The sequence below is a fragment of the Gossypium hirsutum genome, chromosome A07, assembly GCF_007990345.1.
Source record: "Gossypium hirsutum isolate 1008001.06 chromosome A07, Gossypium_hirsutum_v2.1, whole genome shotgun sequence".
Taxonomy (NCBI): domain Eukaryota; kingdom Viridiplantae; phylum Streptophyta; class Magnoliopsida; order Malvales; family Malvaceae; genus Gossypium; species Gossypium hirsutum.
Window position 1 is genome coordinate 41,079,813 of NC_053430.1, and position 20,813 is coordinate 41,100,625.

Genomic DNA, 20,813 nt, shown 5'->3' on the forward strand with positions numbered 1-20,813 from the left:
TGGATACGGGTGAGGGGTGTTACATTTAGTGGTATCAGAGCTATGGTTTAGTCGGTTCTCAGACTAACCTAGCATATGTATAAGAGTTCAGCTATACATGTCACTGATCTGTGATAGTGTGATGTCTCCCGACATGTATGAGAGCCATTTTGTTTAGACAATGGTGCCCTCCAACCGAGCTATACCGACCATGTTTGATGAAAAGCTAAGACATTCGGGTAAAGTACAGTTATGATCAGCTTAAAATTTGAATAGTATGAATAAAAGTTCATGATATGTACATGATAACATACGATATGAAAGTTTAAACTGTGATGTATTTGTCCATTTTTTTTTGCCTTATTAAAAGGTTATATGACTGATTTGTTAGACAGAATGAATGAGATTAGTAGGCTATCCAAAATCCATAGAATGCATACCTCAATATACTTGTTTAAATAAGATAACTGAAAAGTTCTTGTCATTTGCCTGAAATGAATGATATGTTTATGAAAATGTTATTTTGATAATGAACTAGTGATATATGTATATGAGTATGAGAAACAAGTTAGGGATCTTACAACCCCACCCCCTTACCAGAGTGGTGTTTTGTGAAGGAATTTCACAAGAATTGTATTGAATAAGTCCACACAAATATGATACCAAAGGGTTCAGCTATTAAATGGTTACGAACACAATCAAAGATCAAATCGGTTGATAAGTAACGACAGGACTAGTAAGGTAAGATGTTGGGAAATGTATTAACTGGAAATTTCTTCAGAATTGAACTTCTTTAATGAGAAGAATAATGTGAGAATTACGATGGCAGAAATAACTGAAGGAATAATGTTGAAAGGTAAGATACCAGATTATTGCAGCCTTTTTCGAGGTATTCTGTATGTTTAATTGTTCTCGGAAATATTTTTTATGGTTACTGCCCTACTGATAAAATCATTGATTTATGAGAGTGCTTCCTAATCACGATGTATAGACGAAAATACTGATGGTTTGACTGGTACATAATCTGTATTGCTCTATGTCTCTCTGGCATATTATTACATTCCATTTAATGGGACTTTATGAAATAATACGCACGATGACATAAACATGTTTCTCCAAATTGATGCTTTATTCAATATACATATATGGGAAGATAAATTATCCTTGTTGTATTTAATCCTAGTGGGTTGGACGGATATAATCTTCTGGACTTCTTTTCTCTGAGGAAGTATCAAGATCTTTCATATCTTTCTTATGAACATTTTTCTGGGTCTTTCATTATGATATGGTATCTTGGATTTCTGTACCTTGGATATATTTATCTTGGATTCCTCAGTAATGGATTTCTTTATTCTGGTTTTCTTGTTATCTTCATCTTATAAAAATTACCAATGATCACTTGTAATCCAAGGTATGTTCTTCAACCTATGATGGTTATGTCAATTATAAACGTGTTCTTAGTTTGATTATAGTAACATGATGATCTCCGTATCTGGATTTCTCTAAATCTTCGTGTAAAGAACTGATATCAATAAAGGCATACATGATGAAAATTTTAGTTTCAGTTTGTATGGTGGGTCCCTTTTCCTCAAGTAAGTTAATCGAAGTTAATGCATTCGATTGAGGCATTTTTGTTATCTTGAGCTAATGCAATTGAAATGGACTTTGGTTAGTATGATAAGTGAGTTTGAATAGTTTCATGTCAGACTGTCCTATCAACTGAAAAAGAGGATCTTTTAAAATGTCATATATTGATGATTAATACCGACTCATTGGTTCAAGTGGTATTGATTATTATTGGAAAAGTTAAATAAAGTATCCGTGTCTGGAAACAAGATTTTACCTCTCTTTGGGTAAAGGAGAGATAATCTAAATGAAAGTGTATATGTATATCTTAAGAGATCCTGATAGGATTTAAAGCTGTTCTGAATGATAAAGCTTCTGTCTTGTGAAATTTGAATGGTCTATTACATGTTATTAAAGCTTTGAATGAGCGAGAATGATATTGACCAAAGTCTTTGAACCGATGGGGTAAGTACTAAATAAAAAAAATTCTTGAATTTCAATACTGTGTTATTGAATAAATTGTGATGTGCCCTAAGTCAGTAAAGCAATGGGATGGCTAATGTATCTACTGTCCTAAAGAGAATTGAGTGTGAGATTGTGCAAATGACTTAAGTCTATTATTGCCTGATTTCTGAGAATGGAAGAATGTGGTTACAAGTACCTGAAATAAAAATTTCGGGCTTATGCAGAGAGTTTGCAAGAAAAATCACAGGAGTAATATATTAATGATCGAGTTTAGAACTCGACATTTCTAATCTTTGTAATTGACTACATGAAAGGTTATCAGGACTACTGCTGAACATCGGGTGATATCAGAACGATCTTCGTCAGTAGTGATATTAGAATGGAAATGAGGACGAGATGATTATGGATTTCTTGTCAGAATTATTCTTATATTTGAAAAAGAAAAAGGATGTATGGAATTTTTGGTTGACATATGATGAAATATGCAAATCATCTTGGTAAATGTTAAATCTGCCCAACAGGTTAATGGAATCATGTATTGATGAGAGTATCAGATCTCTTAGGAAGCTAGTCCTGGTTAATTGGATTGGGATACAGACTTTCATATATCATGAGTTATTGGGAAAGCTAAATAAGACCTTGGATTTTAATAAAGGCTAAAGTAAAAGGTTTTTTAGCACTAATTATTAGATAATAAAGATTATGAGAAACTAAACCACTCTTCTGGTAAGATTTTCGAGGACGAAAATCCTTAAAGGGGGAGAAATGTAACATCCCAAATTAGGGCCTAGTCAGAACAATGGTTTTGGGACCACAAATCCGACGTAAGAAAATTTATTTTTATTATATTTTTATGGTCTAAAATTTCACATAATGATTTCGTGAAAATTTCGTTTGAAAATTTCGACTTTTGGGCACTCAATTTGGTCAAAAGGACTAAATTGTAAAAAGTGCAAAAGTTGAGTTCTACATGTTAGAGGTGTCTAATTGTTATGAAATTTTAAATGGGAGGTCCTTAAATGGTAATTAGACCATTAGTTAATTTCTGGACAAAAATAGACATGAAATGGGTGTAATAAAATATTTTTAAGTAGGGGCATTTTGGTAAACTAATAATTAAAAGAATTAAAAAGCCAAAATAGCCAAAATTTGGTCATCTTCTCCATGTACCAGCCGAAACCCCCATGGAATCCATGGTTAGGGTTTGGTTCAACCTTCCAAGCTCATTTGTAAGTGATCCCGAGCCCCATTTTTTATGTTCTTTACATTTTTGAAATCCCGGTAACATGTTCTAGCTATTTCTACCATTATTTTGAGCTAGTGTTTATGTTTAAAAATTTACCCATGAGTAATATGCATGCATTTTGATGTATAATGGTAGAAAATGAGTGTTGGGTGTTTAATAAACAACTTTTACTACGCGGTTTTCGGTGAAAACGTCCGAAAGGACCGTTTTGTAAAAGTTGTAAATTTGGCATAAATGGGTGATTTAGTGGAAATTGGGGGCTGTCATAGTTATGAAAAATGATCAGCATGTCAAAAAACATAAGAAAATAGGATGAAGTTTAATTTCTGAGCCTTGGGGCAAAAGTGCAAATATGCAAAAGTTTAAGGGTCAAAATGAAAATTTGTAAAAAAATGATTTTTGGACCCCTACGAATAATGTGACTACTTAGTAGGCTAAATATGATATTATAGATCAAGGAAAACAAGATTCGGACTTGGAACGAGGTCGAACAAAGTTAAGCGCAAACTCGAAATAAATAGTCGGACTCGAAACCGAGGTAAGTTCATATGTCAATGATAATGCAATAATATTATTGTTCATAGTTGAACTTAAATTGATGTGTTAACATTGTGTGATGGATATTTATTTAGTTTATATGAAGATTATATATTGTAACAAATGCCAAATTATAATTATATGTAATACCATGTTTATCTTATGGACTAATGTCTAAATAAACATGGAAATGTGTTGAATTGGATGTACATGGTATGAGCAGCTATGCATAATGAGATACTTGATGAAAAGAGAAAAATCTTGGTTGAATAAAAAGGGAACTTCGATGGATAAACCATGGCTTACATGACTTGAGATCCTGCATGTGTTACAGAAAATGATTTTGCCCAGACGGGTAATCCGTGATCTCAAGTATGAAAAGGATCTAGCCCAGACGAGTGTTCCTTAAGTGATCAAGCCTCCCAAAGAATATGTGTACATTAAGGATTTAGTCCAGACGGGTAATCTGGTTGGGGTCTGAATTTAGCCTGGACTGGTAATTCAGATCCGAGCTCACTGAGAGTGCTTGTCGTATAAGGGATTTAGCCTGGACTAGTAATCCCGACATCACTCCATGAGTTTACATTATGGGGGATTTAGCCTGGACTGGTAATCCCGCCGTAAGATGTGAGGTTTGCGAGAGTGCGTATATGAAATGATCACTTGTATGAATTGACGGTGAATGGGATATCCATCGAGATTCTGAGAAATTCAACGAGATTAATATAAGAAATGAAATAAAAGGCTCTTGCCATGATACATAATGTATGTTATATGATAATATTATGATGCATGTGAGTTGTCATGTTTGGACGAGTGCGGTGCTAAATGATAGCACAGGTAAGTACTCGAAACCCATGAACACGTACTTGACATGAGAAATGAAATGGACTTATGACAATGGTGCAAATGAATGAATGATATTTATGAGAATAGTTTCTACGACAAATTATGATGGTTATTATCTTGTTGCACTAGGACAGATTTGGTACAGCAACATTGGTTCGACTTTGAAAATCCACTAAAAATTGTGAAAATTGAATTCGAGACTGAATAAAATATGGAACTAAATATTAATGAGTCTAGTTTCACATAAAGGAAACATCATAAGCAAAAGAATTCTTTATCATGAGATATTTGAATTCTTGTGAGATAGAGTCGGAGTGATTCTATTCTCCCCTGTCTCAAATTTGGAAAATCACTATAAATTATACGAAAATAATTATGAGTTAAAATTCATTGAATGAAATCCTTAATGAGTTTAATTTCAGTAGAAAGAGACGGAACATTATCCGAGTCTCATACTAGGAGATAAATAAATTTTAGTGAAGAAAGGTCGAAGCTGTTAAATAGCAAAACAAGGGAGACTTTGAATAATAAACTGTACTTATTGGCTGGACCAAAAATTCTAAAAAATTTATGGTAAGAAGATATTTGAGTCTAGTTTCTCAAAAAATTAATGGATATTAATTTTTAGTTCCGTAGATCAAGTTATAAATAATTTATCGACTATGACTCGAGTAGATAGCTTGACCAGAATATGAATAAAAGCATAATTATAGTTGTTTTACCTAAGGAAACATGCTATTATAATGCTTATTATTTTCATATGGACTTACTAAGTGTAAAGCTTACTCCCCCTTTCCCTCTTTTTAGTTTTGACAGGTCAGCTCGGGGTTGGAGATCGTCGGAGACAGCATCACACTATCGAGCCTTTACCCTTGGAGTATTGACATGTACATGTTAAACGTGTTCAAGTGAGTGACATGTATAGGGACTTAGTTTTTCTATGATCGATGTCGTTGTGATTATACAAATGTATTAGCTTATAATGATTTTGGCTTGTAAGCCTATTCATCCATGATATATGTAAATGTCTTGTGATGTAGGCATGTGATTATGCTTGTTCACTATGTATAAGAAGTATATAACATATGTACATGGTGAATGCCTTAGGACCATTTGAGGTGGTCATGGCTATGGAATAAATGTGTGATATGGTAATAAGTTGATAATACCCTAAACATGGATGTTTAATTTATAGGTTTGTAAACATAGTATAATGCTATAATGAGTAAAAAGAGGTGACTTAAGGCTTAGAAAATAGCCTATTAAGGTCTACATGGTTGGACACACGGGCATGTGTCTAGGCCGTGTGTGACACACAGTTCCCTCCCATGGGTGTATGCCATGGCCGTGTGTCCCCTGCATTTAAAATTTTGAGTTAGTATAGGACACGGGTAGGTCACACGGGCGTGTCCCATAGCCGTGTCCCAAAGTCAGTATTGAACACGGACAGGCAGCATGGACGTGCGTCATGGCCGTGTTTAAAAGTCAGTTTGCCCACGGGCTAAGGGCATGAGCGTGCCCCAAGCCACACGGGAGTGGGAATCCACACGGCCCACTTACACAAGCGTGTGGCATTCCAAAGATAGAAATTTATTAAGTTTCCCAAAGTTTACCAAATGTTTTCGGTTTTGTCTCGAACCGCCTTAATGTAGGTTATAGGCCTAGATGGTCTGTTTAAGGGACGATAGTATGTAACTTCTCGAAATAGGGCCTAAATGGAATAGTGGTTGCGAAACCACAAATCTGAGATAGAAAAGTTTCTTTCGATTAATTTTTATGATTTACCAAGTGATTAGATGCATGTGTTAGGGTATTGATAAGAAATTTTATAGATTGCATGTTTAATTTGCCTATTAGGGCTTATTTGCAAAAGTTGCTATAACAGCCTGATTTAGGGCCTAAACGGAACGATGGTTTTAGAACCACGTGTTTGAAGTCAAAAAATTTATTCTGATTAAGTTTTAAGGTTTATTTATTGATTAAAATATTGTGTAAAAATATCGTTAAGTAATTTTACTGATAAAGTGGTTAATTGGACTTTTAGGACTAAATTGCAAAAGTTGTAAAATATGTGTTCTAATTCATAAGTACTTGATTCAAATGGGGGTTTAAAGAGGAGGTCCTTAAATGGTAATTAGACAATTATATTTTGTTTGGACAAAAATGGGCATGAATAGGACAATTTTAAAGAAAGGTCTTAAGGGCATTTTAGTCATTTGGTAATTAAAAGAAATAGAAAGGGAAAATAAATCCAAAATTGAATCATCTTTTTCATGGAGGCCAAAATTAGCATGGGGGAATCCATGGCTAGGGTTTTCAAGCTTTCCAAGCTTAATAGTAAGTCCGTTCTAGCCCCGTTTTTCAAGTTCTTTACGATTTTGGAATCCCGGTAACTTGATTAAGCTTATTCTAGCAAAAATTTAAACTAGGGTTCATATTTGGAAAAATACCCATAGGTGAAATGTGTTTATTTTGATGTTTTATGGTAGAATATGAAGGCTGAAATTATGTTAAACAACTTTTGCTAAGCGATTTTAAGCAAAAATGAGTAAAACGGCTTAATCGGTAAAAGTTATTATTATTCATAACTATGTGTTAGACTAAGAATTTGATGTTTCCATAGAAGGGAAAAATTATCAGCATTTCATAAAACATAAGAATAAGGGATGAAGTTTAATTCCCGAGCCTATGGGCAAAAGTGTAAATATGCAAAAGTTTAGGGGCAAAATTGTAATTTTTCCAAAGTTTGAGTTAAGGACTGTTTTGAATAGTATATTAATTAAATAAGTAAAATATGATGTTTTAGATCCCAGAAAATGAGATTTGAATCTAGAATGGGAGAAAAATCAAAAATCAAGAAAGTTGGTAAAATGATCGTTTTAGTATCGAGGTAAGTTCATATATATAATAAGCATTAATTTATGCATGTTTCAATGTAAAATTGATATATTTACTATGATTGCTGAGGTGTTGAAAGTAAGTATAATTATGATGATTTAAATGTTCAATATTAATTCGACATGGAAATGAGAAAGTATGTAAGTTTGTATGTAAATAATACATTATCTTTATTATGTTTTTGTATTTCAGCATATTTTATGTATTGTAGCTGATTTTTGAATCATAATTGACTATTGGAAGTATGGAATCAAGTATTAGAAAGAGAGCGAAATCCCGGTTGAACCTTTGGAAAGATTGGATGATACAGATGGTATGTAGCTAGGTCACATGTATGGTGCTGAGTGCACATCATGTGTACAAGAGAGCTATGAGACATTATAATGTAGCTAGGTCGCATGGGTGATGCTATGTGTACACCATGTAGACAAGAGAGCTACGGGATATATGTAGCTAGGTCGCATGCGTGGTTCCAGGTGAAGGACACCATGTAGACAAGAGAGCGACTAGATAAACTGGCTAGGTTACATGGATGGTACTAAGTGTTCACCATGTGTACAAAAGAGCCAAAAATATGTGTACAATCGAGCTAGGTCACATGAGTGGTGCTAAGTGAAGGCCACTATGTGTGCAAGAGAGCTTCGATTTTAAAGGTGGGTTGTGTGCGATACCATTGCGTATCTGTTATTATTCCGAAGCGTTCAACTGGGAAATTGATTAAATAAAATTGTGTATGACTTTGTGATGATAAGTGTAAGTATATACGTGTGTAACTTATGAGCAATTGATATGTGATAAATGATAAGTGTGATACTGAAATTGAATAAAATTGTACAATAAAAGTCAGATAGTTAGTACGTGAATCTAAAATTACCAAAAGTAGAAATTGAATTAGAGACTGAATGAGATATCAAATTATAGCTTAATGAGTCTATTTTCATATAACAAAAACATAGCAAGCAAAGGAATTCTATATTATGAGATATTTAAGTTTTTGAGAGACTGGTTCAGAATGAGTCTAGTTTCAAATGAAATAAACGAGAACATCCTTTTAATTATGTACGAGGAGAAAATTTATTCGTAGTAAAGAGTGGTCAGAACACTTGAGCAGTGAAACAGGGGTAACTTCAATGAATAAACTATACTAATTGGCTAGACCAAAAATTTTAAAAATTTTATGGTAAGAATATATGTGAATCTAGTTTCAAGTAAAATTAACGATTTGTAATTTTGAGTTCTGTATCTTCAGAAATAAATAATTTAGTTGCTGGTACTCTGCTAGACAGCTTATTTTGAACTTGTTTATGATTGTAATAGTGAAAGTATGTGTGTTTGTGATGGTAATATTCCGGGAACATGTTGTGACTTTGTTTAAAGTATGATAATGTATTGTTTATTAATATTTACATACTTACTTACTAAGCTATAATGCTTACTCCCTTCCTTTCCTTTTTCCTATAGTGTCGCAGATGTTAGCTCGAGTTGGAGGTCGCCTGAGGTTAAATCACACTATCAAACTATTGATCGATATATAAAGGTTTTAAAGTGTTTTAAGTCTTTGGCATGTATGGAGACTTGTTTAATTGTTATTAAGTTGCTAGGAATTGACTTAAAATACTGACCTATGTTATTTGAAGGTCTCTATTGTATAAAGTCATTTAATGTAGATAGTCTTGATTATGTTATTAATTATGAATCGATTTTTATACGATGATTAGTGATTAAGTCCGGTAATGCCTCGTATCCTGTTCCGGCATCAAACACGGGTAAGGGGTGTTACATAGCATATGTTCTAAAAGTTTTAATTTTGGGCGAAATTTGGTGACCCGGTTTTATATGTTTATGAATGTTTAAGTCTGGTAATGCCTCGAGCCCTATCCCGGTGTTGGATACGGGTGAGGGGTGTTACATTGGGAAGTTGGCTTAGTTACGTGTTTTAAACTTGGGAGCCAATGAGCTGACTGGAGATATTCCTTTGGAATTGGGGGGTTTGAGCTTGTTGTTCAATCTCAACTTGAGCCAGAACCATCTTAGAGGTCGCATCCCTCAGACTGTGGGCAATTTAGTGATGCTAGAGTATCTTGATCTATCTAGGAACAAATTTATAGGACGAATATCAGAGAAACTCGAGAATTGAAAAAAACTATTGAGCTTGAACTTGAGTCAAAACAAGTTATCTGGTGAAATTCCACGTGAACTAGGTAGCTTATCAGTTTTGCAGTACTCATTGGATCTCAGAAGTAATTCACTCTCTGGCTCAATCCTTCAAGACTTAGGGAAGCTTGTATCACTGGAGATTCTAAACATTTTACATTAACGATCTCTCAGAAAGAATCCCATCTTTATTTTCCTTCATGATCAGTCTTAGTTCATTTGATTTCTCCTACAATGAGTTAATAGGCTCAATTTTAAGTAGTGGAGTATTCAATAATGCTACTTGGAATGCTTTTGTTGGAAATTTAGGCTTATGTGGAGATGTTGAAGGATTAACTCCTTGTAATTCAAGTGCTACAAAGAGAAAGTCCAATAGCAAAAAGTTTTTTAATGCAATTATTTTTCCTATCTGTTGTATACTAATTCTAGCAGCAATTGTTGTTAGAGTGTTTCTATATACAAACAAAGAAATATTCTTGATGAACAGAGTAAAAAGTCCAAAATTTTTTAATCCACCATTTAGGGAAGAGATGGAAAATTCACATTTGGTGACATTGAAAAAAGTACAGAAAGGTTTGCCGATAAGTATTGCATTGGTAAAGGAGGATTCAGATGTGTTTACCGAGCAATATTAGCCTTGGGTCAAGTAGTTGCAATTAAGAAACTCAATTTGTCAGGTTCCGATGATATTCAAGAAACAAATCAAAGGAGCTTCGAGAATGAGATTCATATGTTAACCGAAGCTAGGCATCGAAATATCATAAAGTTGTATGGATATTGTTCTAGAGGAGGGCGCATCTACTTGGTTTATGAGTGTGTTGAAAGGGGTAGCTTGGGAAGTGTATTGTATGGAGCACAAAGGGGAACAAAGCTAGGATGGGGTACAAGGGTGAAAATAGTGCAAGGGTTGGCGCATGCAGTTGCTTACTTGAATCATGATTGCTCTCCACCTATCATACATAGAGACATATCATTGAAAAACATTTTGCTTGAGGAAGAGTATGAGCCAAGACTTTCAGATTTTGGCACTGCTAGGTTGTTGAATCTGAATTCATCTCACTGGACCAAAGTTGTTGGCTCTTATGGGTACATGGCAGCTGGTTAGTAAACAATTTACTTACTTCTATGTTGCAGAATTAAATGTTGCTTTTATTTTTTTATTACAATGGTTGAGTTGCTTTAACTTCTTGTCCTCCAGAGCTTGCGCTCACAATGCGAGTGACCACGAAATGCGATCTTTTTAGCTTTGGAGTGGTGGCATTAGAGATCATGATGGGAAAGTACCCAGGGGAGCTTTTGAACTCCCTGTCATCAATAACATTGTTATCAAACAACACTGAATTGCTTCTCAAGGATCTACTAGACCAATGACTTCCACCTCCTACTAACCAAGTAGCAGGGGAAGTTGTATATGTTATCACCATAGGCTTATCCTGCATAAGATCCCTGCCGGAGTCACAACCCACCATGTGATTCGTGGCACAAGAACTGTCAACAAGAACACTAGCTTGCTTGGATCAGCCATTGGGAACAATAACCATTGACAAGCTAATTAGTTTCCAAAAATAAAACAAGATTGAAACAGTACGTAAGATTTCAATCCGGTCTAGTCATATAAAAGAATACTTGCATTTGCTTTGTATCATATATGAAATATATATATTGTATAATAGCCCATACAACCAATAAGAAGATTGGATTTTTGTGGATGCAAAGGTAATTTGCCATTGCGTAGTCCTGGATTGACCTCATTTTGGGGGACCAAATGTTCACTGGTTCTACTTTTCTCCTTCCTCAAATATCACTTACCATTGGAAGTGCAATATTCAACGCTTCTGTTCAAAACTCTATTTTTTAGTAAAAGTACATATGTTAGATCAAAGAGCAAAACAAATTTTATCCATTTTTACTGTTTAAAGTTTATTACTGTATGTCAACGTGAGTTATTGGTTATTCTATCAATCACACTAGTTTACTCATTTTTTAAATAGAGGCAAACTACAATTTAATTCTTAATAAAAATATCTCCATGATACTTTTACCTTCTATTCATCACCTTTATTACTATTTGCTTTTCTGTGGTGATAAATTGACTTTTGACTTCCGTTTGAACCTTCTCCTACTACACATAATGTCCACTAGACTTTAATAACTTGTGTTAAACTTTGAATTTGATTGACTGACCAAACTAAGGAAGATGTCAGGATGGTGCAAATATTTTGACCTTTTTTTCAAAAATGACCTAAAATGTTTGATTAATTATGAAAATGATCCACTTACAAAATCATGTACGAAAATGACTCGTTTTGAACAGTAAAGCTCGATGCTACCATTGTCATTGGCGGCACCACCCTTCATAATGGGCTAATCATTGGTTGGTCTAATAAAAAACAATTTTTTTGGGTGTCGTTGTTATCATTAACGACACCAGTATGTGTATTTGTGCAGCCACTTAAAAATATTGGTATTTTGCAGGAAAAAAACAATATTTTAATAGGTGACGTTATTGTCATTGGCAACACCTATGTTTTCTTTTTTTTTTAAAAAGATTTTGTGTCAAAAAATGTAGAGGCAGGTAAAAAAAATTGGTGCTGCCATTACCTTCAATGGCACCCGTCTGATTTTTCTTTTTAAGGCGAAGTTGAATTAGAAAAAAATTGGGATCAAGAGATAGGGTTTGTAGTGAATGCAACGATGACAAAGATAATCGTTAATCGAGTGAAACAAAGAAAGGAGACCGGAAAGCAATGGGTCAATCAAATCATATGAAGGGACCTTGACTTGCTCACAAAATGAGATCTATAGTTGGGTTATTAAATCTTTAAAGAAGAAAAAAGAGAAAAAAGGAGAAGAGAATATGAAAGGAAACTATAAAAAAGAGAACGAAATCAGAAAGAAATGAAGGTGAAAAAATTTAATGATAGGGGGATGAGAGAGGGGTAATGATGTTAGAGAAGTGAGGAAGAAGCTAAAAAGTTAGGGAAAAAATTAATTAATAAAAAAATTATAGTTACTAACAACTGACAAGTAATTAAGGCATTTACTTCTCCATTTTCTTTTCTTCACAAGGTACATCTATTTCCCTCCCCTTTCTTTAACTTCTTTTCTCTTTACTTTTTCTTCTTCTTCTTCTTTCTGTGTTGCATTCATCCCCTCTTTTTCTCCCTTGTTTCAATTTCCTTTTTTTTCGATTCTAGGTTTTTTTTTCACTTTTTCTGACTTTTTTTCATTATTTCATGGAAGATCAAGCTAGTTCAAGTTTCAGAGAAGTTACAGTATTCAACGTGTCTTTCACTCTTGGAACCTTCATTCTTCATTCATTGTTTCTGCTTCCCTTCTACTCTTCTCTTCAGTTTTGCTTCTTTCTTGTAATTGAAGCTATATTGGATTTGTAGGCTTTAAACAACTAATTTTTTTTTATTAAGTTAACTGATACTGTCAATGAAAACATAGCAAAAAAAATTCAAATTATTTTTTAAAAAATATTATTTGAGCAACGATGACACCAAAAATACTACTTAGAAAAAACATTGGCGGCACCTATTAAAAAATTCTTTTTTTAAGGAATATAAGTATTTTAAATAGGTGGATACGTGTATTTATATTAGTGTCACAAATGTCAACGATGGCACCCAAAGAAATTATTTTTTAATTCCATGGGCTAATCATTGAATGATTGTGATGGGTGGTGCCTTCAATGATAACGATAACATCAAAATTTACTGTTCAAAATGGGTCATTTACATACATGATTTTCAAAGTGGGTTATTTTCATAAATAATCAAAAGCTTTTGGTCATTTTTATGGAAAATTCAAATATCTTTGTTAACACAATTTTTTTTTTTTTGTAAAAAAAGTAGCAGTAGAAATAAACTACAACATAGCTCTAAAGAAAACTTTCCATGGTTCCAAGTAGCTGAAGACCAACCAACAACAATGCTCAAATACTCGATAGAGGCTCTTTAAAAGTGCAAACCATATTTAAATCTCCAGTAGTCATCTTAGCAAAGTAATTTGCAACATTATTTTGTTCCCTTGGAATATGTCGAAATCTAACTTATCAACCTTGCACAAGTAGAGAATGGATAAGTCGTATTTCTGAAAAGCTATTATCCATTACATAATTAATAGTTACTAATAATATCAATCAGAATGGCATTATTACTTTACACTTCAATCTGTCTGAAACCTTCCTTTCATGCAATAGTAAGTCGCCCTTGCCTCAGTTTGAAAAACTCCCGATTTGTCAACAATCATTGTAAAGCCAAGTAACTAGGCTTTTGAAACGCCCCTTATTGCAACATAGGATTTATGAGAGAAACTTCCGTCAGTGTTAAGTTTCATCCAACCTACTAATGGTATTTGCTAAACAAATTTGTGCACTTTTTAAAAATTTAAAAAATTATAAACAAAATTTATAAAACATTTAAAATTATAATTTTTTATTAAAAAATAACAATTCCTACCTATCGTGGGCTTGGCAGCAAGCTCTTGGCAATTACCAGATGATCGATGGGATTTGGTTTAGAAATACAAGGGGCGCAGAGAGTTGGCCAATTTCGCCTTTTGACAAATTTGGAAGGTGTAGAAGGGGTATGAGTCGTGTAGCATATGTGGGCACTATGTAAAGTCAATTTCGCATGCTTACATGACTGCTGTGCAACTAAGGCAGTGTGGTTGAGAGTCACTCCTATCCTCACAAAATTATCACAGGTTTTTCTCTACAACGCCTGAGGCTGAGGGGGTGGAAGTTAGACAATTTTCAGAAGGCTTTTAACATTCAGTTTCCTGATTTTGAGTGGCCTTCTCTGTTGGAGATTATGGAAGAAGCGCAATGAAGTTATTTTCCAGCAAAGATCACTCTTCCTGCTTCGATGTAGTCTCATAGCTGGTCTTAGGCAACAACAATCTAAGCTTCTATGGCCAACCTGCCGTCCGTGGGAAGTTCTGTAGTGAAGAATACGGGTTGGCAACCCCCACCACCAGGGTGGGTCAAGGAGCAGTCATGGCACTACCTCGTTGGCATCTGCAGGATGTGCTATCACAGATTGTGAAGGAAGTTGGATAATAGGCTTTTGTCATAACATTGGGATTTGTTCTAGTCTGACAATAGCTTGGAGAAATGGACTGCACTTAGTTATTACGGAATCTTTGGCCACAAAAAAAGAGTTATTGTGGAAACTGAATGCATCTAGGCTATAAAGATTTTGATCTCAGGCAGTAAGGATGCTTACCCGTTGGCTTTACTTGAATTTACACATATTTATCGACAGGGGAACATAGTTGCGTATATCCTTGCAAAGTCGCTACAACTTTGGATAGAAAATAAGACACTGTATTTTATTGCCGGCCATTTCTGCTTCTCTATAGATTGAACAGGCAGAGATTATCGTTCTGAAGTAGCTCTTATTCACCAGGCTTCGATGTTGATTGATTGAAAGTTGGGGAATTTTCTATTAAGCTCTAAATTTCTCTTCTTCCAATATTCTTTTTTTGGTTTCATCTGTACGCTTATAAAATCCAGTATCTGACCAACTATTAGAAGATAAATATAGATATTTTTACTGATATTTTAAATTGGATTTCTGGAAACAACCGCAAGCAAATACAAAAGCACATGAGGTGGGAAAATGGGTGCATAAAAATTTATTCAGATGAAGTTAAGACATGTAGTAAATGGAATTTGGCAGCTTGAATGTTCTCTTTGCTTCTGGCAAGCCCTTCAAGCTGCTCCATTGATCTCCAACGATTCCCCATATGCGGTACCCTTGATCCATTAATGTTTTCCTCACTTGGGACTTGTATTGTTCCACATGCATGTATTCATCTTCGAAACCCCTTTATTCATTCAATTCAAAAAAAAAATCAATCAAAGAGAAATGTGCAGAGAAAAAACCCATGAAAACTCAGGTAAGTTGCATTGCATACCTTAAGAAGAGCCTAGACCATCCATGGTATCCAACATTAATGAGGTTATCAACTGTAGGAGATCTAAGGGTTTCTTTCCTTGAAGAGACTAGAAAGATTTTCATCCCTCTATCTTTAATGTCATGGAAGAGCTTGAATGTGTGGTCGAGAGCTGGTGCCTTGCTCTCTTCCATCCATGCCTCCAAAGAAGATGAGTTCACCTTCTCTCCCCTGGTTTTTTAGTTTCAAATCAACCAGATTCATATGTAACCAAAACTTGAAGGAATGGAAAATTTAAGACTTACCCAAAACCATGTTTCTTGAAGTAAGGAATGGTGGAGATGAGTGTATCATCAACATCGAAAATCCATGCATCTTTGCCATCACCTTTCAAAGAGCAACAGCGGCTTAAGTATAGTGTCACTTCCTCGATAGCTCTCTGGCAGTCGGCATCGTACTGTGATGAAGTCATGTACTTCTTGATGTGAGCAACGCATTCTTGGGGCACTACATCGAACTCCCTTATGTTGTTGAGCTCCACATTGATCCTCCAGCTTTCACAGTAGTTTTTCAAGCTATCCTGTCTTGCATTGATATTCCATATTGGGTTCAAGATGTTCCAGTCAGCAGCTGCTAGCCCAATGCAGAGGCATGTCAGTGCCAGAATGAGCACAATTTTCCTTGCCATTTTTGCAGAGAGTAGGCGAGGAATGAAGAGTGATATGAAATTGGAACGTTGATGGTGGGTAATAAAAGGAAAGAGATCACATGGGGAGGTGGGGACTTACTCTAGGCTGGAACCATGATCCTGTCATGTAGTTATGGAATATCACATGGAATGATGATTTATTAAAATGGAAGATAGTAAATTAGTTGAGGGTTAATGGATATAGGGACAAACCCAATGCGATTATGGGAGTCAAATTATGGTGCCTAAGTCACGTTGTTACCACGTCATGCCATTTAATTCTCAGCTGGCATGGATCAGTTTAGAAGGCACATCCATCCTCACTGTTTTCTTGGATGCCCTGTATGATTGCTGGTCTCTCAATTATTTCAGGGCCAGAAGAATAAAAATACGCCGCCCGCAATTCTTGCCATAAAGCACGGTGATGTTTTTAGTAATAATAATGACACTACACTTTTAAGCTTCACGAGGTGGAACTTTTTTGAAACTTTGAATATCAACATCTGATGTCTGGGGGCTAACCCAATATAAGATCAAAGACAATGAACCTTTTTAAAATTTGCGAGGCATGTAAATTTGGATTCTAGCTCAAGCTCCACATATAACAAAAAGTAGAATTATGTCTCGATAAAAAGAGGAAAAGCACGGGATGGTGGAGACGGCCAAATGCCCATCTCTTTTATCCTTTTTGACAGTAAAACAGATGGTTGGCCAGTAAATAATGCATGTTTCTAAACGGCATGTTTTTCCACTTCTTTTTCCCCTTTTCCTATTTTCCTTCTCGTTTAAAATTACAGTTGAGGGGAAAATGTCGGTACATTTTTTGAAGATAATGCCATCACAGATTCTAAAACTAGTTATCACTGTTATATCATAGAAAAATTCAGTGGGAGTGACAGCAGACAACAGTTGAGACCAACAGGAAACCCAATAAACACAATATGGCAAAACCTTTATCTACACATCAAGTTGCCCCTCAAACGACCGAAGATTTATTTGGAGCTCAGAACCGAAAGTTCATGGTGCTGAACTCAGTGTATTACACGTTCTCGAGGAAACCCATCATCAAAGTTGAGAGAATAGCTGTGGAAGTCATAGCTGAACTGCATGCTGCCTCTTCGCAACCTCATAGCTTTCCTCCACTGGGACTTGAGCTTCAAAACAAACTGCTTCAATGCATATAATTTTGGGCAGCAACACAAAGTCGGCCTTCTTTCTACCTCGATAAGTTTGACTGCATGCTCATCGTTTGCTATTTTCTTTTCCCACTTCAAGATCTGAATCCTCTTCACGATCTGCATTCTCAGAATTTTCAGTTCTAGGCTTTTAAAGCTAACTTATCACTTTATATCCACTCAAAGTTGAGAGCCTGCAAATCTAAAAGCAACAAGAACAGTAAGATATATAGTTTCAAAGAAAGCATGAACTGAGCCTTTCATGCATCTAATTCCCTACCAAGAGATGTCACCGTCTAAGATGTTAGATGGCACTTAGCCATTTGTCTGACATTAGAACCACTATCACCTAATGTTCTTTCCACTTTGCTTTGCCATCATTCCTAGGTCATCAATTGTCTCAACTTGGAGAAAGAACTAGTGATATGATGTCTGAGATGGGCACTTTCTGGATTAAATGATTAACCTTCCAAAAAGTTGCTAGCGTTTATCATTTGTGATTTTTCTCTTGGTTTACGCATGAGAACTTGCTGCAAATAATCTAAGAAATAAGAAAACAAGAGAGATTAAGAGTAGGTTGGACATGACTAAAAAGTTTATGCCGTCCATGGCAAAGTCTGACCCTTCTAGTGCTGAAAGGAGGAAACGAGAGAGAAGCAGCGCCCTTCTAGTGCCTAAGTTTGACCCTATTATTTGCCCCACGAAAATACTTTTGACTTTATATGGAGAGTTAGGAAGGCCCACAAAGATGTGACAATATCTTCATTGGGCAGATAATAGATGGTCAGATGCTTGGTGATAATAATTAGTAACAAAAACAGCCACCGATATTACTGTACACGACAATAAGTTTCACCAACATTTCTGCGAAAAAGAGAAAATGATAACTTCCTGCTATGAGAATATAGCGATTTTCAATACCAAGTTTGGTATTTTACATCATTTTTTCAAAAAATTTCTCCCTAGGTGAAATTTCACATCCTTTGTTTCACAGATTAAAATGGACCTTTTCAAAACCTTTAATCTCACATAGTGGACCACTAACATCTATGTATTGTTGATTTTGAAGACTGATTTTTCTTGATTGCACTTTTAAGATCCTAGCTAAGGTCCACATACAGTTAGTGCTGAACATGATCTTTAACAACAAAAATTTAGATCAAAATAGCTCTTACTACAAGTACACAAAATGAAAATGCCACTTTCAGCAATAGATATAGAAAAGAAAACGAACCTTATTGAAGAACAGCACAACAAATTTCAGCTATCAAGCGCCACATGCACCATTAATTATTTGAGAGCGACAAACATGAAAGATGTAGAGACACCAAATTCTCTCAGCAAGTTCACCTGGGAATACATCACATTATCTACTTAAATATTTTATACAAATCTTCATTTTTAAAATTAAAGTTCTTTAAATTATCAGAGAAAGAAAAGTTCATCTATTTGATATCCCAGATACAAACAAAGATTAGAGTGAACTATTTCAGTTGACATAAAGCATAGAATCTCAATAGAGAAGAAACAGAGAGTATAAGTAAAAATCAGGGGTAGGTTCCCTGTTGTCCCCATATGATTGACTAGGCGTCACATGGAAAGCTTGTTTGGATCCAGAATTTCGCTCTATTTAGCTAACATGCCTATGCCAATTGTGGATGTTATACCTATGGCTTTCATCTCATAAACATGATTCAAGTGTGGGTAGCCATAGGTATTAATATCTATTAAAGTGATCTACATAAATGCAACCACATTATGCCTGCAGACAGAAGAGAATGGGTATTAAAGTAGCAAAAGCCAGCCTCCTTTTAAATCAATCAATAAGTGGTCATGTCAAAACTACCAGGTAGGCAGATTCTAAGCAAAAATGGTAATTGCTTATTGTCTTAATTTACACCTGCAGGGTACAAGCAAAGCAATTATAATTGGGAGATCATATTTGACGGTGAGGGCTGATTGACAGCATTGACAAAATTGTATGTAAACCATGCATTTGCTGGGAGTGATTCTATTCTAAGTTTTAGGCTGGTATTTCAACAAGGCTTTCTCAAGCTCCGCCTGGAATAATACCATAAGGCAAATAGTTGACAGCCAAAGTTAATCTTGTGGCATTTCGTATTTAGCCATTTTAAGGTTCCTGACTCAGCAAATAATGTAAACTTTACATCTATATAAAAGCGTCCATAAGGAGTATATGGATATGAGAACCAATATACTCACAGTCTTTATGCTCATTCGTGTCTTGAATACAACTGCAGCATCTGCAAGACAATATAGAGAGAGAGAGAGACGAATTGAGATGTAAATGCTTTCATTTGATTTACAAATTTGAGACATATTATAATGATCAATTAAAATTTGATTTACAAATGCCAAACCTTATCATAGAAGGCTTTCCCTTGAATTGAATCTCAATTTCACTCAGGTAAAGTCTAAATAAGGTAGGCCTGCAATACCAGTTACAACCATCTTGAACCATGAAGCAGGTAAGCTACAAGCACTCTCAGAAATATCCAATTACCCAATGGAAATGGACTCATTCGGTAATGAGGAGACATTCAATGATCCCAATATTCTCAATACCAACAAGCGTTCATACTTACTATATGATTTCTGCCATTAATGTTCAGTAGGTATATACAATAGGCATTATATTTAAAATGATGTAAATTTGTGCGATCTCCAAAATTTTAGACATGCATAAAAGAAGTGTTATTGCTCACAGTGTAACATACAAATTGTCCTAATTATCCGGTCCAACAGAGACAATTCATATTTTCCAAAGCCACACAGATTAATAGTACCAGAATGGAAGCGAAACTGCTGCCAGAGCAGGAGATGATTTCCACAATAGGTGAATTTGACCACCCAACAGTCCCATCAGATAATCAAGAATACCTCCTTCCTAATTTAGACAACCAGAATAAACAATAAATAGTGGCACAAACTAGAAGGTTAGAAGCAAGAAAAAGATGGTTTTGGAGCTATAATCGTAAACAACTATAACATGATACTTCCCATATAACTTCAAAACAGATTTGCACTACAATTGAAGATGTAAAATGCACTCTTTGAGGGGCAAAATACATTCATTTGACTCATTCTCAGTGTTTTGTTATAGATATTGCACAAATTGCATAGAAATAGCATATTCAAAATAGCCACTAAAAATGTCCAATACTTGACAGACTACGAACTAAAAAGATTTGATCCTTCCCAGAGCAACAGTTTTTATCCTATAGCTAACTACGACAATTAGGCTAACAGGAGCTTTCTTTTCAGCATCAATCAAACAAATCTTTTTGAAATGTTTTTGTGCATTTATCCAGATGAAAAAATGGCATGA

The 20,813-nt window shown here is 35.0% G+C and overlaps 2 protein-coding genes across 6 annotated transcripts in view; both read right to left on the reverse strand.

The window, feature by feature from the left end:
• Window positions 1–15,232: 15,232 nt before the first annotated feature.
• On the reverse strand, window positions 15,233–16,637 carry LOC107952722 (acid phosphatase 1). Its single transcript, XM_016887884.2, has 3 exons — window positions 15,907–16,637; window positions 15,623–15,832; window positions 15,233–15,532 (listed from the first exon to the last, which is right to left on the reverse strand). Exons 1-3 carry the CDS (start codon window positions 16,287–16,289, stop codon window positions 15,355–15,357), a joined length of 771 nt encoding a protein of 256 aa, XP_016743373.1. The 5' UTR covers window positions 16,290–16,637; the 3' UTR covers window positions 15,233–15,354.
• A 254-nt stretch (window positions 16,638–16,891) lies between these two features.
• LOC107952720 (uncharacterized) overlaps window positions 16,892–20,813 on the reverse strand; it is a 9,526-nt gene continuing 5,604 nt past the window's right edge. For 2 of the 5 annotated variants that reach the window (XM_016887880.2, XM_016887882.2), the window contains exons 6-10: window positions 20,272–20,372; window positions 19,846–19,914; window positions 19,688–19,728; window positions 18,699–18,814; window positions 16,892–17,584 (exon numbers count right to left, since the gene is read on the reverse strand). In XM_016887880.2, coding sequence (XP_016743369.2) covers window positions 18,732–18,814; window positions 19,688–19,728; window positions 19,846–19,914; window positions 20,272–20,372 — 294 coding nt within the window. In that variant the 3' untranslated portion in view covers window positions 16,892–17,584; window positions 18,699–18,731. Of the gene's footprint in view, window positions 17,667–17,744; window positions 18,006–18,698; window positions 18,815–19,687; window positions 19,729–19,845; window positions 19,915–20,271; window positions 20,373–20,813 lie in introns of all 5 variants that reach the window. The other 3 variants (XR_001698892.2, XR_001698893.2, XM_016887881.2) reach the window with 3 other exon arrangements.

Bases quoted from the DNA above. Each gene is read 5' to 3' on its own strand.
- LOC107952722 (XM_016887884.2), bottom strand. From the start codon at position 16,289: ATGGCAAGGAAAATTGTGCTCATTCTGGCACTGACATGCCTCTGCATT. The intron at 15,833-15,906 runs GTAAGTCTTAAA...CTAAAAAACCAG, and splicing joins TTCAAGAAACATGGTTTTGG to GGGAGAGAAGGTGAACTCAT. The intron at 15,533-15,622 runs GTATGCAATGCA...GAATGAATAAAG, and splicing joins TGGTCTAGGCTCTTCTTAAG to GGGTTTCGAAGATGAATACA.